Consider the following 13,002-nt stretch of genomic DNA (forward strand, 5'->3'; position numbering starts at 1 on the left):
CCCAAAATTATTTATATCCCTGACAAATTCTGACTTAAAATTACTTTTATTGAACATGCAAGTTTTTATCAACATGTATTGACATATTAAGCATTATTAGATTGATATTTTGGTTTATGTGAGTTTGTTGAGGTCTATTCTTGTGGTAGTTTTTTTTATAATATCAGTGTAGTATTATAGATTATTTGACTTAAAGGTGCAGTAGGTGTAAATTTTGTTTGGCTGAACACAAAGGAAGATATTTGGAAGATTGTATGTACCAAACAGATCTCAGGACTCTTGAGGGAAATCTATACAGAACTGGAATGTTTTCTTGGATTTTTTTGGGTGAACTATCCTCTATTTAAGTACAACTGAACGTCTTGAGAGTCAGCTTCATACTGACCCCATAAGCTAACTGTATCTCCCTCTGGTGTTGGCATTGCAGATGCATCAGGGTTCAGAAAGTTCAGTGACTCTCCATTATAGTCTTAATGACACATGAGAAAAGCTCAAGCATGTCATTACGAAAGGATTACTGAAAGGACTGTAATAAGACTCATCTGTAGTGTGATAAAAAGGATTCCTCAATATGAAGAAGAATGTTTCTTCAGCAGTAGAATCTGCACTTCCTGAGGGACTCCCGAGGCTAAAAGGGTCTTTAAAACAGGAAGGCCAGACTGGGGTCAGTAAATCAGTCAGTTCAGTACAGTGATGGTCAAATCTGGTTTTAGCAGGTTAAAAGCATTTAGTGGTGAAATAAATTAGCAATTTAGGAAATAAAAAAATTATTACAGTTGAACAATTTTACATTTTCCTATATTTAAAACTTAAAATAAGTCTAAGCTATAATAAAATCCTCTCTTTTACCTGTTTTGGAAAATTAGTTTTTTTATTGTTTGATTGTTGTGTGTTAATTTACAATAATGAATAACTTTTAAATTATTCTTTAATGCCTGTTTAGTTTTTGGTATTGTTTTTATTTCGAGTTTCAGAACATTTGTTGGGCTTTATTTTAGTGGTTATTTACTGATGGCATTTCACATTTAGATGTTTTGATACTTCATCTTACTTCCGTAACTAATCAACTTACTTATTTCTGTAAATTGCTTTAAAGTTTGTTCTTCATCTTTAATTTTTTTTATTTCAACTTTAAAATTTTTACAAGCAACTAATATTTGAGATTCAAATTTGATTGAGAACCACAGTGATAAAATGTTTATTAAAAAACTAAAACAAACAGACATTCAAGTATGCAGACAGGAAATATTTACACTGGTCATTTCCTGCCTTTAAAAAAAACTCTGCTTTTTTGCAGTTGTTAACTTCAGTCTGGAGAATCTATAATCAACACTGTTTTATAATTCATTCATTAAAAATGATGAACAATGACAACCCTACATATTCCCTTTAACGTCTAAATAAATTAAACCAAATTCATATTTTAGAATATTATGACAGAAAAAAAAAACATTTTCATCAGCAGAAAAAGGCAATGGCCTTCACTAAGACTTCACAGCAGTGGAGCTCAAGTTTACACCATTCAAACACTGTAATTTACAAGCACAACCTCTGTGTTGACTGTGAAACTTTGCACCCTTAAATAAAGCTGATACTTGAGGTCGACAGTAATTGACATATTTTAGTGCTTGCGTGGCTTTGGACTCACTCATGTGTGAATTTGTCGAGTCTGAATGTGGCTGTGGTTGAAATGGGCCGAGGCTCATTCCCAGAGGCTTTCAAACACGGATCTGCCTTTCTGGCATGGCAACAGCACGTTGATTCGGTGACCTAAATAAAAGATTGAAGCAGGATTGCATTGTTTCTCTAGAATTTGTGTGGTTGGATGATGGTTTGATGGTCTAGAAGGTGAGCCATTGCCGGCAAAACAACAGTTTTTATTCATGTGCACATTTTTTATTTTGGGCTCTTCATGAAGGTTGTAAAGAAGAAGCACATGTAAAGACAATATCCAAAATGCACTTTTTTTCTCCCAAGTTATCTCCACTTACCCAGCTTTTACATACAGTACAGCAGATTTTACAACTGTATAAGTTTTAATTAAGGGATGTGTTCATGCATAATATGAGCTGATTATATACAACATTTTATTCTATACAATTGTTTGTTTGTTTGTTTGTTTGTTTGTTTGTTTGTTTGTTTGTTTGTTTGTTTGTTTGTTTGTTTGTTTTTCTGGCTGCAGTATTTTTTATAAATTATGAAGTAATGAGGAACCCTAAAATCCACCCAGTAAAAACTAGTGATTAGAATAACAGTGCTATTAGTAAACGGCGTTACTATCTGCGATATTTTTTTCAGTAGCGAGTAATGAAATAAATGACTGTTTTCCCCATTACAATGCCGTTGCCATTACTGACAATAAAAAATGTGTCACTATAATATAACTGAGATTGTGACAATTGGCTTAGATAGAGCACATTTTCATCATTCGCTAATCGTACTCACACTCAAAACAATGGCAAATGCAACAGGTTCAAAGGTAGCTTTTGCAAACTGTAAATATAAGCACTACTTTTTCCTAGTTGAGGTGAAAGGCAAGAATGTTTATGTATCATGCCCAGGAAGAAAGAGTTTCTTTGCATCGATGAAGAGTAATTCTAATCTAGTGAAGCCCCTCACGTCGTAACACCCTGCCACAAAGTTAGTAAGAACACATGTGAGAACATAAGCTCTCTTACCAAAGGAGGAGACAAAGCCAAAAATCAACTAAAACTTGATTTTTCTCCACTGCAAACACTTATTACTCAGACAGAATTAAACAAAATTATATCTAAGTATATAGTTGAAGACATGCTGCCTTTTTATATTTATTTTATAGTCATTTGACAAATTAGATTTTTTTAAGTAAGGCAATAGTTACTTTCCCTGGTAACTTTTCCCTGGTTACTTAACCTGGCAACTCTTTACTATTTGTGAGAGGAAATACTCTTTTAAAGAAATGTGCCAAGCACTGGTGAAATCCATTTAATCTCATTTGTCAAAGTTAAATAAATAAATAATTTAGCTAAGAATTTTGAACCATCTAGATTTTTATGCTTGAAATGTATGCAAATTAGCAACACGAAATATGGTTGTTGTTTTTTTTATTTAAATATATAACACCCAACGGTGTTATATAATTTGCTTATAATGTTTTTATTATTATTATTATTATTATTATTGTGTTTTGAAAACTTTAGCTCATCCATGAGAATGATTTCTACAGTAGTCTCATAGGATATAATGAAAATTACAACTTTGATTTCACACTCATAACATCATCATCAAAATATGCCCTTTGTTGACGATGGGTGTGTTCTCTAGTAGAGAAAATGACATGCATGCCTTTATCAGGGTGTCTGCGGGGTCTAAAAATGTCTTAAATTTGAAAAACTACATTTTAGGCCTTAAAGTCTTAAATTTACTGAAATATTGTCTTGTAGGTCTTATCGTTTTAAACGGGCCTTAATTTTCCTTTTCACATATTGCTATCCAATCTGACCAACACCTATTCAATAAATAAATAATAAAACTTTTTTGTTTAAGAATGTAGTTTTTAACTAATTAGAATTAACAAAATTTTTATTTATTTGTTTGTTTATTGTTGTATTATTAAATGTATTAAATTATTAAAAAAAAAAAAAAGTTTGATAGGGCAAATAAACATCTTTTCCAACTGGGCCTTTTAAAAAACTCTTCACCATTTAGTCCTGTACGAGTCTAAAATTTCATTAAATGAAATGAAATTTTATTTCATTATAAATTTTATTTCATTTTAAAATTTCATTAAATGAAATTTTATTTCATTTCAGCCGTTAATGGTCTTAATGTCCTGAGTCTTAAATTTAACTTTAGACAGTAATTATGCCTCGTGCATATTTAAACAGCATTTTTTAAACGTCTAAAACAGAAAGTGTTTGCAACTGCTAATGTAAACTGGGCAATATGATGCTAACTACTGGTTAATTTTTTCACTAGTAGTGTCTTGCCTTAAATCTGAAGACGCCGAGTGAGGGTTGAGTGTCTGTGGATGCTGTTGTTTTAGAGGAGCAGTACAGTAACACACACTTTTTAAAAGAGGATTAAGAAAACAGGTGTGGAGAGCAGGACTCGACTTGTCTTTGTTCATACCAGATCCGTTCAGAGGATCATTCATTCACTGAAGGTGTTCAACGCTTACTATTTCAAACAATAAACCCTTAGGCGTGGTGCGTAAAACTGAACTCTCTGGACATTTCTGTTTCCTTATTGTGCACTTATAAAACTAACAGAGTAATTGGGTGTATTAAATAAAAATAACAGATTTATTAAAGGTCTTTATTAGTGAAAAAAAATAATACTAAACGTCTTCATTTTTTTTTTTGGAAGTTTCTTGTATTTTTCAGCTGTTTGTGGTGTCTGTCAGTGGTTACTCATTCCTGGATTGTATTAGTTCTGCACCACAATGAAAACTTGATAGTGTGGGAGCTGACCAACATGTCTTCAATAGACAGTTTTAGTGGCTGTTTCTCTGTTTGTGTGTAGAAAGCGTCCCTCATTATGCATGTGCTTATCACAACATCAAATCTGATCATCCTTGAAAGTGTCAGGTAACTGTTTCTATTCCTATGAGATTGGGTTTCATAAAATGGCACCTGCCTCTGCAGTTCATGCTTCTTGTAGGTAGCAGGTAAGAATAAAGATTTCTTTATAGAGATACTAATAACAGTGTTGAAAACAGCTGCACTGCTTTACATTTAATGAAATCATTGAGGTTTTTGTTTTTCAATAGGTTTATGTTATAGTTTGGTTAAAAACCAGTTTGTTGTTGCTGTTGCTGTTGTTATGGAAAAATAATTCACTTAACTTTTTAAATCAAAATATATTTACCCCAATATTAATATTCCAAAGTCTAAATTGTTATTTTTTCATGGTAAAAAATAAATAAGTACAAATTTTGAAGAAAGGGCGAAATGGTGGCTCAGTGGTTAGAACTGTTCCCTCACAGCAAGGAGTTAGCTGGTTCAAGCCTCGGCTGGGTCAGTGGGCGTTTCTGTGTAGAGTTTGCATGTCCTCCCCGCATTGGCATGAGTTTTCTCCGGGTGCTTTGGTTTCCCCCACAGTCCAAAGACATGGGGTACAGGTGAATTGGGAATTGTCTCCCAAATTAAGTAAAAGAATTTCCCAGAATTCATCTTTTGCATATGAATAGAACATATGAATATGAATATAACAGTATGTGAAGTGTATGCATTTTATGTTTATATGTACTGTATATTGTGTAGGTTTATTTATGCATGAACAACGTGTTCATGTAAATGCATATGTAAGGGCTATTGTGTGTGTGATTTTGTATGCATATATGCTTGTACATGTATGCTTTTTTCGGAGTATATATTTGTTGTTTATTTTGCTTTGTTTGTCTGTACATTCTTTTTTTTATTAGGTTTATTTTAAAATGCTTATTTGTTGTTCAAGCGCTTTGAGTTGCATGTATGCAGGAAAAGTGCTATACAAAAAAAAATTATTACAAAATTTAATGTAGAAATGTCTCTTGACTGTCAATTTTCTCACAGCTGTTTTGTCATGAAACCGTGTCTTGTTAAACAGCATTTTTACATATTCACTAGTGCATCCTAATATCTGCTTTCAGTGGTTTCATTCATGCAGTGAGTGTTAGTTTGTTACATTTGCTTTAGCACAGACAGAGTTGGAGTGATGGAGGCACACGCCAAGAATCCTCAGTGCTGGAATGAGGAGATCTGCATGTAATCAGTGCACTGGAATGTGGACAGAGAGACTTCAGAGAATGTGGGAGATGCAGACAGCGGCCATCTTTGTGCTGCGACAGAGAAATGCTTTTGTTTCCATCATTGTCAGCAAACTCTCTCCCTCACTGTTTGTGTGTACAGTGTTGAAGTCTTTGTGTTTATAACTTCATGTCCACGTCAGCGAGTTAACCACATTTGTCGGTCCAAAATATTTGCACACACCAGTCATTTGACGAATAAGAGTTTACAGTGTCCTGATTAAAGAGTGTGTTCTGTTGCTGTTTTCCAGGTCATGGAGAATGCCACTGTGGTGAGTGTAAATGCCATGCCGGTTATATTGGAGACAACTGTAATTGCTCGACGGAAACGGCTTCCTGTGTGTCGGATGATGGCAAGATCTGTAGCGGCCGGGGCAGCTGTGTGTGCGGACGCTGCCAGTGCACTGAACCAGGGGCATTTGGGGACACATGTGAAAAATGTCCCACCTGTCCAGATGCATGTGGAACAAAGAGGTATGAGGCTAGGGATTCTCAATCTAACTTTGTTACAGTGAACTTCTATATAATGTTGTCAAAAGTTGATTATTATTGACATTATTGCAAAAAAAGAACTCTCATTCTTGAACTAGTTTGCCCTTGTGTTCCTGGAACTATGGCACCTATTTTACCCATTTTACAAGAGTGTATCTGTAAAGTTTCAGCTCAAAATACCATCAGATAATTTATAATATAGTGTAGAATCTTCTAATTTTGTTGCCCTAGTACATTTAAGCTGTTTTTGTAGCCTGTGCCTTTAAATCCAAATGAGCTGCTTTTCCCCGCCCATCATTCCCACGTGCATGTCTGCTTCTCCTGCGTTACGTCAGATAAACAGCAGTCAGTGATAGAGACATACTCAGATGAAGCTGAAATACGGCTCATTAGTCACAAATAGCAAGTAAGTTTAATTGATGTATTTGTGGTGGAGTTTATTCAAGCCTTTCTGAAATGATGAGTCCCACACAAATGCCATTTGCAGTAACACGCATATAAATGAACGTTTACTGACTTTATTAAAAACGTTATCCTCTATATCACAAACATGCTTTTAAAAAATGTTTTAAACTTGTAAAATTAATTATTGAGATGCAGACCTCAGAGAGATGTAACATGTTCTGTGGACATTAGTGACGTGCGGTAAGGTTTGTGGCTGGTGAAGCACGACTCTTTTAGGGTTATATTTACAAATATATATTATGCACTCAATATATTTGCCAACTACCGATTGTGTTTCATAAATCATTTCAGCATTCTTTCTATACACATGACGGGTACATATTGGTCCAAGGAATTAAATACGCCTCCCAAAAACACCAAGGTGGACACAACAGACAGCCTATAACAAGCGACACAGCATCAAAGCGGTTGCACTCTCTCGCTCACAAACATACATGCACACAAGTGCACACACACATACACACACAGGATCTGCACACTTGTCTTACCTTTACTTGTAAATGAAGTCTTTAAATGACTTGAATTACTTTAAAATGATCGAGTTATCTTCTGTCCTGTCCATTGAAGCAAGCCCTTTAGCTCCGGCACTGGTCATCCATTATTTATTTACGTTTTCATTAAAAGTCCAAAAAATTTTTGAGCTGAGATATTAACGTTACATCCACAATATTTGCAGTCAGTTAGAGCAAAACATAATATAACAGACTCCCATTGACCTTTACTTTACTAAATAGAAGAAGAGCAACCACTGAACAAGAATAGCCATGAGAGCTCACTTGCACCCCCTTCAGTGCAGCAGAACAACTGCCTGCCTCACCCATGTCTTTTCAGTCCAGCTTTATGTCAGATCCAAACAATAAATAAGTGCTCGGCATACAAGTGCCTTTCCTAACCACACTTCCCTGGTGGACATGAGTTTACATGTTATTATAGAAACATGGTGTGTGTCAATTAAGTCAGTGGGTGGGGAAAATCGCACTCCTACATCACGTTGCGGTGGGCTTCTGAATCCTCCACCCCACCCCCCTCCTCAGTCGTTAGTTCGCGCATCCTCTACAGTGATTTGTTCTGTAGCAAATAGAAAAAAATATTAAGGGGGCTAATAATATTGACCTTTAGTGTTTGTGTGTGTTTGTGTGCGTGTGTGTTTGTGTGCGTGTGCGTGTGTGTTTGTGTGCGTGTGTGTTTGTGTGTGTGCGTGTGCGTGTGCGTGTGCGTGTGCGTGTGTGTGTGTGTGTCTGTGTCTGTGTGTGTGTGTCTGTGTGTAAATAATTAAATATATCTTTCTCCATAAGAAAAATATAACATGAAATACTGTACAAACATCATTGCTCCATTAAACATCACTTGGGAAATATTTGAAAAAGAATCAAATTTCACAGGAGGGTTAATTCCTTCAACTGTAAATAGATGGCTAGAATGTATATAATAAAATGAATCTGTACCAGTAATATAAGTTAAATTGAAAAGTGCTCCTAACTCTCTCTGCGCTTCATAAATAATCAATGCTTACTCCATTTATGAGGTGCTGAGCATAATCTTTAAACACACTAGATACTAGAATCTAACTTGACAGATTTTGGCCCAAGGCCCATATTAACATGCATAGTGTTTAAATAGTTATACTTGTAGTTTACAATGTTTGATAGCTGCATGATTTTGATATTTTCAATATTTTTATATGTTTTTTTTTCTGAATCTTTCTTCACAGGGAATGCATCGAGTGTCGTCTTTTTAACACAGGAAGACTGGCTGATAATCAGACCTGTCAGCGCATGTGCAAGGACGAAATCACCACAGTGGAAACCCTCAGTTAGTACACACTCGCAAACATTTCACACACTCGCAAACACTTTACTCACTCAGTGATGGCTTAAGAAAATATGGTAACACTTTATTTTGATGGTCCATTTGAGTATTAGTAGAGTGTCTGCCTAATATCTGTTGATGCTGCTCCTTCAACAGACATTTAACTAACTATAAGAAACTTTGCAAACACTTGACAACTTACACTAACCCCAACCTAAATGTCTACTTATAATCTATTGAGAATTAGTTAGCATGTAGATGCAACATAACCTAAAGTCAACAAACGGACCATCAAAATAAAGTGTGACCGAAAATATAAATGTTCATATGTCAAAATAATGCAAACTATTAAAATTAGTATTTAATTCATTGGGTCCTTTTCCACTTTTAATTGACAATTCAATAAATACTGCACTTCAAACAGATAAACCATAAGACAGGGTTCCACACAATTCACTCATGTTGTCCTAACACAGATTGATTAAGTTAACCTAATTTATGTGGAATTAACATTTTTAAAAAAATTAATTCGTCAAAAATGTACCTAGTTTGAACAAGCAGCAAAAATATTTTTGATTATAGTTCAACCAAAATCAAAAATGTCCTGTTTATTTACTCGCCCTGATGTAGCTGACTTTTTTTTTTATTCATTAAAACATAAAGGAAGATTTTGAGCTTAAATCTTGGTCTTTGCATATTGATAACAGGGATTATACGGGTGCTGGAAAATCGCTGATAATGCTTGAATTTGAATGTAGAATTTTCAATGTTTGAAAAGTGACCAGCTTTTATTTGAAGTGATTTATTGCACTGAAGATTAAATGAGTGGAGTTTGCTGTATTTTGAGTGCTGGCTTAAAAGCAAAAGATACAGTATAGGCTAAATAAATATGCTAGGTTTAAACACCCAAGTGGATGAATGAAGGAAAGATTCAATGACAAAGACAGAGACCTGGTGCCCCCTGCAGGCGGTTTTTGTTTCAATTTAATGTATAAGTGAAAAAAGTAGTATGATGTAATATTTCGATATTCTACATTCTATATTCATTTATTGTAAATCTCTGTTCATAGCTAATACAACCTGTATATAAATGTTCATATACATCCATCTGTAAATATCACCATAGATTTTCTATAAAGCAAAACAAAAAGAATACTCTTAGTTCTTGACTGTACATAGGGGTTAAACCCTTGGTACACACAAGAAATGTAACATTTAGCAGCTTTATTAACTTCCACAGTCTTAAATTAACCATCACAAGCCGTGCGCAGTGGGTAGCACGTTCGCCTCACAGCAAGTAGGTCGCTGGTTCGAGCTCTGACTGGGTTAGTTGGCATTTCTTTGTGGAGTTTGCATGTTCTCCCCGTTTTCCTGTGGGTTTTCTCTGAGTGCTCTGGTTTCCCCCACAAGTCCAATGACATGCGGTATAGGTGAATTGGGTAGGCTAAATTGGCCATAGTGTATGAGTGTGAATGAGTGTGTAAAGATGTGTCCCCGTGGTGGGTTGCAGCTGGACGGGCATCCGCTGCGTAAAACATGTGCTGGATAAGATGGTGGTTCATTCCAAGTGTCTGTATTGACTTTGATTACAATTTAAACTAAACATCTTCTTTCTTTATTGTACAATTTTTACGTTTGAGATTTTGATGTGAAACTCCAAAAATGTAAAATAAAGTAGCTAAGGTTATCTTGTCACTTCACATTGTAAAAGGTGATTAGTTACTTTACCCTAAAGTGCGTTAGCCCATTGTCTTAAAAGCGACGAGTTAATTTTATTAAATGTTGTTGTTTTTTAAATAAATATGCACAGTTTATTTACTTATTGGGTCTACTCACTTTTTTAAGTCAGCTAATCACTTTTGAAATTGTAAGTTAGAAAAAAAAAAAGTCAACTAATCTTTTTTTAGCGCATGGGGTGCATCTTTTTCAGCTTTGAAGAATGGTTTTTAAAGGTGTAATCCATTTGAAAAAAAAAACAAATAAACTTTTAGAATATATACTAAAACTGAAAACATATGTTTTAGATTCTAATAATGTTTTACTCTTTTTACTAGCAAGATGAACAAGATTCTTTCAGACATAAGTATAAGCATATGATCCGATATATAGTGTAATAGCGGGTAATGAGTTTGGAAAATGACACAACTACCATAACTTTTTACTAACATAAATCTTCTTTGACATCAATCAGAGCAAAAACTTGAAAAGCAGCAGTAATCATGAAGTAGCAGGGTTTCTGTTTTCCCTCTCATCAGGACACGCTGCTGCTGCTGGAGCCACAGTTTGTGCTTCCAGGTCATGAATGTGTTGCACACAGCAGGGTGAAGCACAGTTTGTGGTGAATCGTAGCCAGCTCTGTTTATGTTATTATCTGGAGAATGTGGCTCTGGACGTCCCAGCAGCACTGGCTGTACACTGTCCCACTGTGAAAGACCGTGTTTACTGCTCTCTCTCTCTTTTTCTCTCTCTCTCACAGCAGTGCTTTTAATACAAACCACTAATATGAAAAATGGATATCGAAAAAAAATAGCACATAAATGAATAAAATGTTGATTTTTGGAATTTAATTTATATTTAGTTGTATTATATTTATAATTCAGAAGTTTTTTAAGAGCTTGGAAGCTATTAATAATGTTGATGAAAGCTTTTTGAGAGTTTTATTGCAGGAGACATTTTTTACATGCGTCTAGGAATGCATGAATGAATGTTTACTGTTGTGCAGTATGATGCTGGACTCCATCTCCGAGACTCTGCAGTGAAACATTCAGGATGCTTGTGAACTCTTTAAGGCCTTTCCATGTCACCGTTAATTGTAAAAGAAGGCTTCACAACATTTCTCTGCTTTTTCAGTCAGCTGACGTCCTTAATGGAGTCCACATGTGCATACCGGAAACGTCCAGCTCTTTTAGAGAAAGAGGCTCCAGAGTTAAATGACTGTGAGGAAGGGAGAGACATCCTAGTCTGTAGGGGATTTTAATTATGATAACATTTAAACGTTCTTCATTAATCTGGGTCCTTGTTAAAGAATGCAAGCTCTGGTCCAAAAATAATTCCAGCGTTATAAGATTATGCTCTTGGCTCTCGACCCTGTGTTTCTTTCTCACTTTGTGGCCTCAGTTTGAACATCTGTTTTATTGAACTCTTTTTATTCTTCCTCTTCTATCTGTTTCAGAAACTGACGATCCCAACGCTGTTCAGTGTGTGTATAAGACTGAGAATGACTGCGTGATGAAGTTTACATACTCTGAACATGCCAATGGACAATCAGTCCTCACCGCTCTTAAAGAGCCAGGTCAGTGTTTAGCACTTCATAGCACTACTTCTGAAATAACTGCATTTACAATCACTGTTGAAAAGACTCTTCACCCAAAAAATGAAAAAGCTGTCATTTATTTGCTCATCCCTCATTGCTCCGAACCTGTCTGAGTTTCTGTCTTCCGTTGAACACAGAAATAAAAGAAAAAGATTTTTTTAAAGAATGTTAAAATCCTTTAGTTTAGTTGACTTGCATGCTATTTGTTTACCTACCGTAGATGGCACTGGGGTCCGTTCTTCGTACCTTGCTTTAATGATCTAAGAGGATTTGGCAGATTCTGGAACTTTTAATCTTGATAACTGATCTCTGGTTAATTTGGTTTTTCAAAGAAGTTTGCGAATCAGATTAAAATGTTTGGATGAACTGATCTGAGATCTCTGTCTAAAAGACAGATCTATCACTCCCCAAAATCACGATCAGCAATGCAACGTAATGACATAATCTGATTAAAATTAAAATGTTATGCAATAACTTTCCATATTTATTGTGAGCTGCAGGCTTTACTCTTTCATATGTCAAGAGTTTTTAGCAATTCATTTATTTTATTTATTTATTTAGTTTTACATTCTAGATCCAATTTTCTTTAGTAACCTAGGACTATTTTAGATTCTTAATCAGCCTAAGGAATTTAAAATAAATTTTGCATCAAAAAAGCATTTTGAAATTGGTAAAGGCGTCACTTTTGTGAAGCATCAAATCACTGGCATTAGTCAAAACGTGCATGACTGCATTACTTATTATTCCTTAAAAAAAAAAAAAAAAAAAAAGTTAAATATTGTTTATGTCTATAATCTTCCAGAAATTGTACTAAGGCTGGACTGGTACTTTAAATAGTATGCATTTGTATAAAAAAAATCCATATTAATAAATGTTCTTTTTTATCCCCTTTATATAAAGTTTTATTTTTATATACTTTAAACTTATATGTATATAACCATCAATAAATAAATAAATAAATATATATATATATATATATATATATATATATATATATATATATATATAATTTATTTTTTTTTACTTTTCCCCAAGTGTATATAATCTATAGATTACTACTGTAAGAAAATATCAGCATTTAGTACATACTTTCAGTGTTACCTTTGCTTGAAATGTCCTGATCTAATCATCTTTATATGAAGCTCCCGAGCAGGTT

General features: G+C 34.5%; 1 protein-coding gene across 1 annotated transcript in view; it reads left to right on the forward strand.

Annotated features, from left to right (window-relative positions):
• itgb5 (integrin, beta 5) overlaps positions 1-13,002 on the forward strand; it is a 70,511-nt gene that overhangs the window by 53,035 nt on the left and 4,474 nt on the right. Inside the window, 3 exon segments of the mRNA NM_001082836.1 lie at positions 6,019-6,241; positions 8,436-8,536; positions 11,706-11,825. Of these exon segments, the coding sequence (NP_001076305.1) occupies positions 6,019-6,241; positions 8,436-8,536; positions 11,706-11,825 (444 nt within the window).

Source organism: Danio rerio, chromosome 9, assembly GCF_049306965.1.
Source record: "Danio rerio strain Tuebingen ecotype United States chromosome 9, GRCz12tu, whole genome shotgun sequence".
In the NCBI taxonomy this organism is placed as follows: domain Eukaryota; kingdom Metazoa; phylum Chordata; class Actinopteri; order Cypriniformes; family Danionidae; genus Danio; species Danio rerio.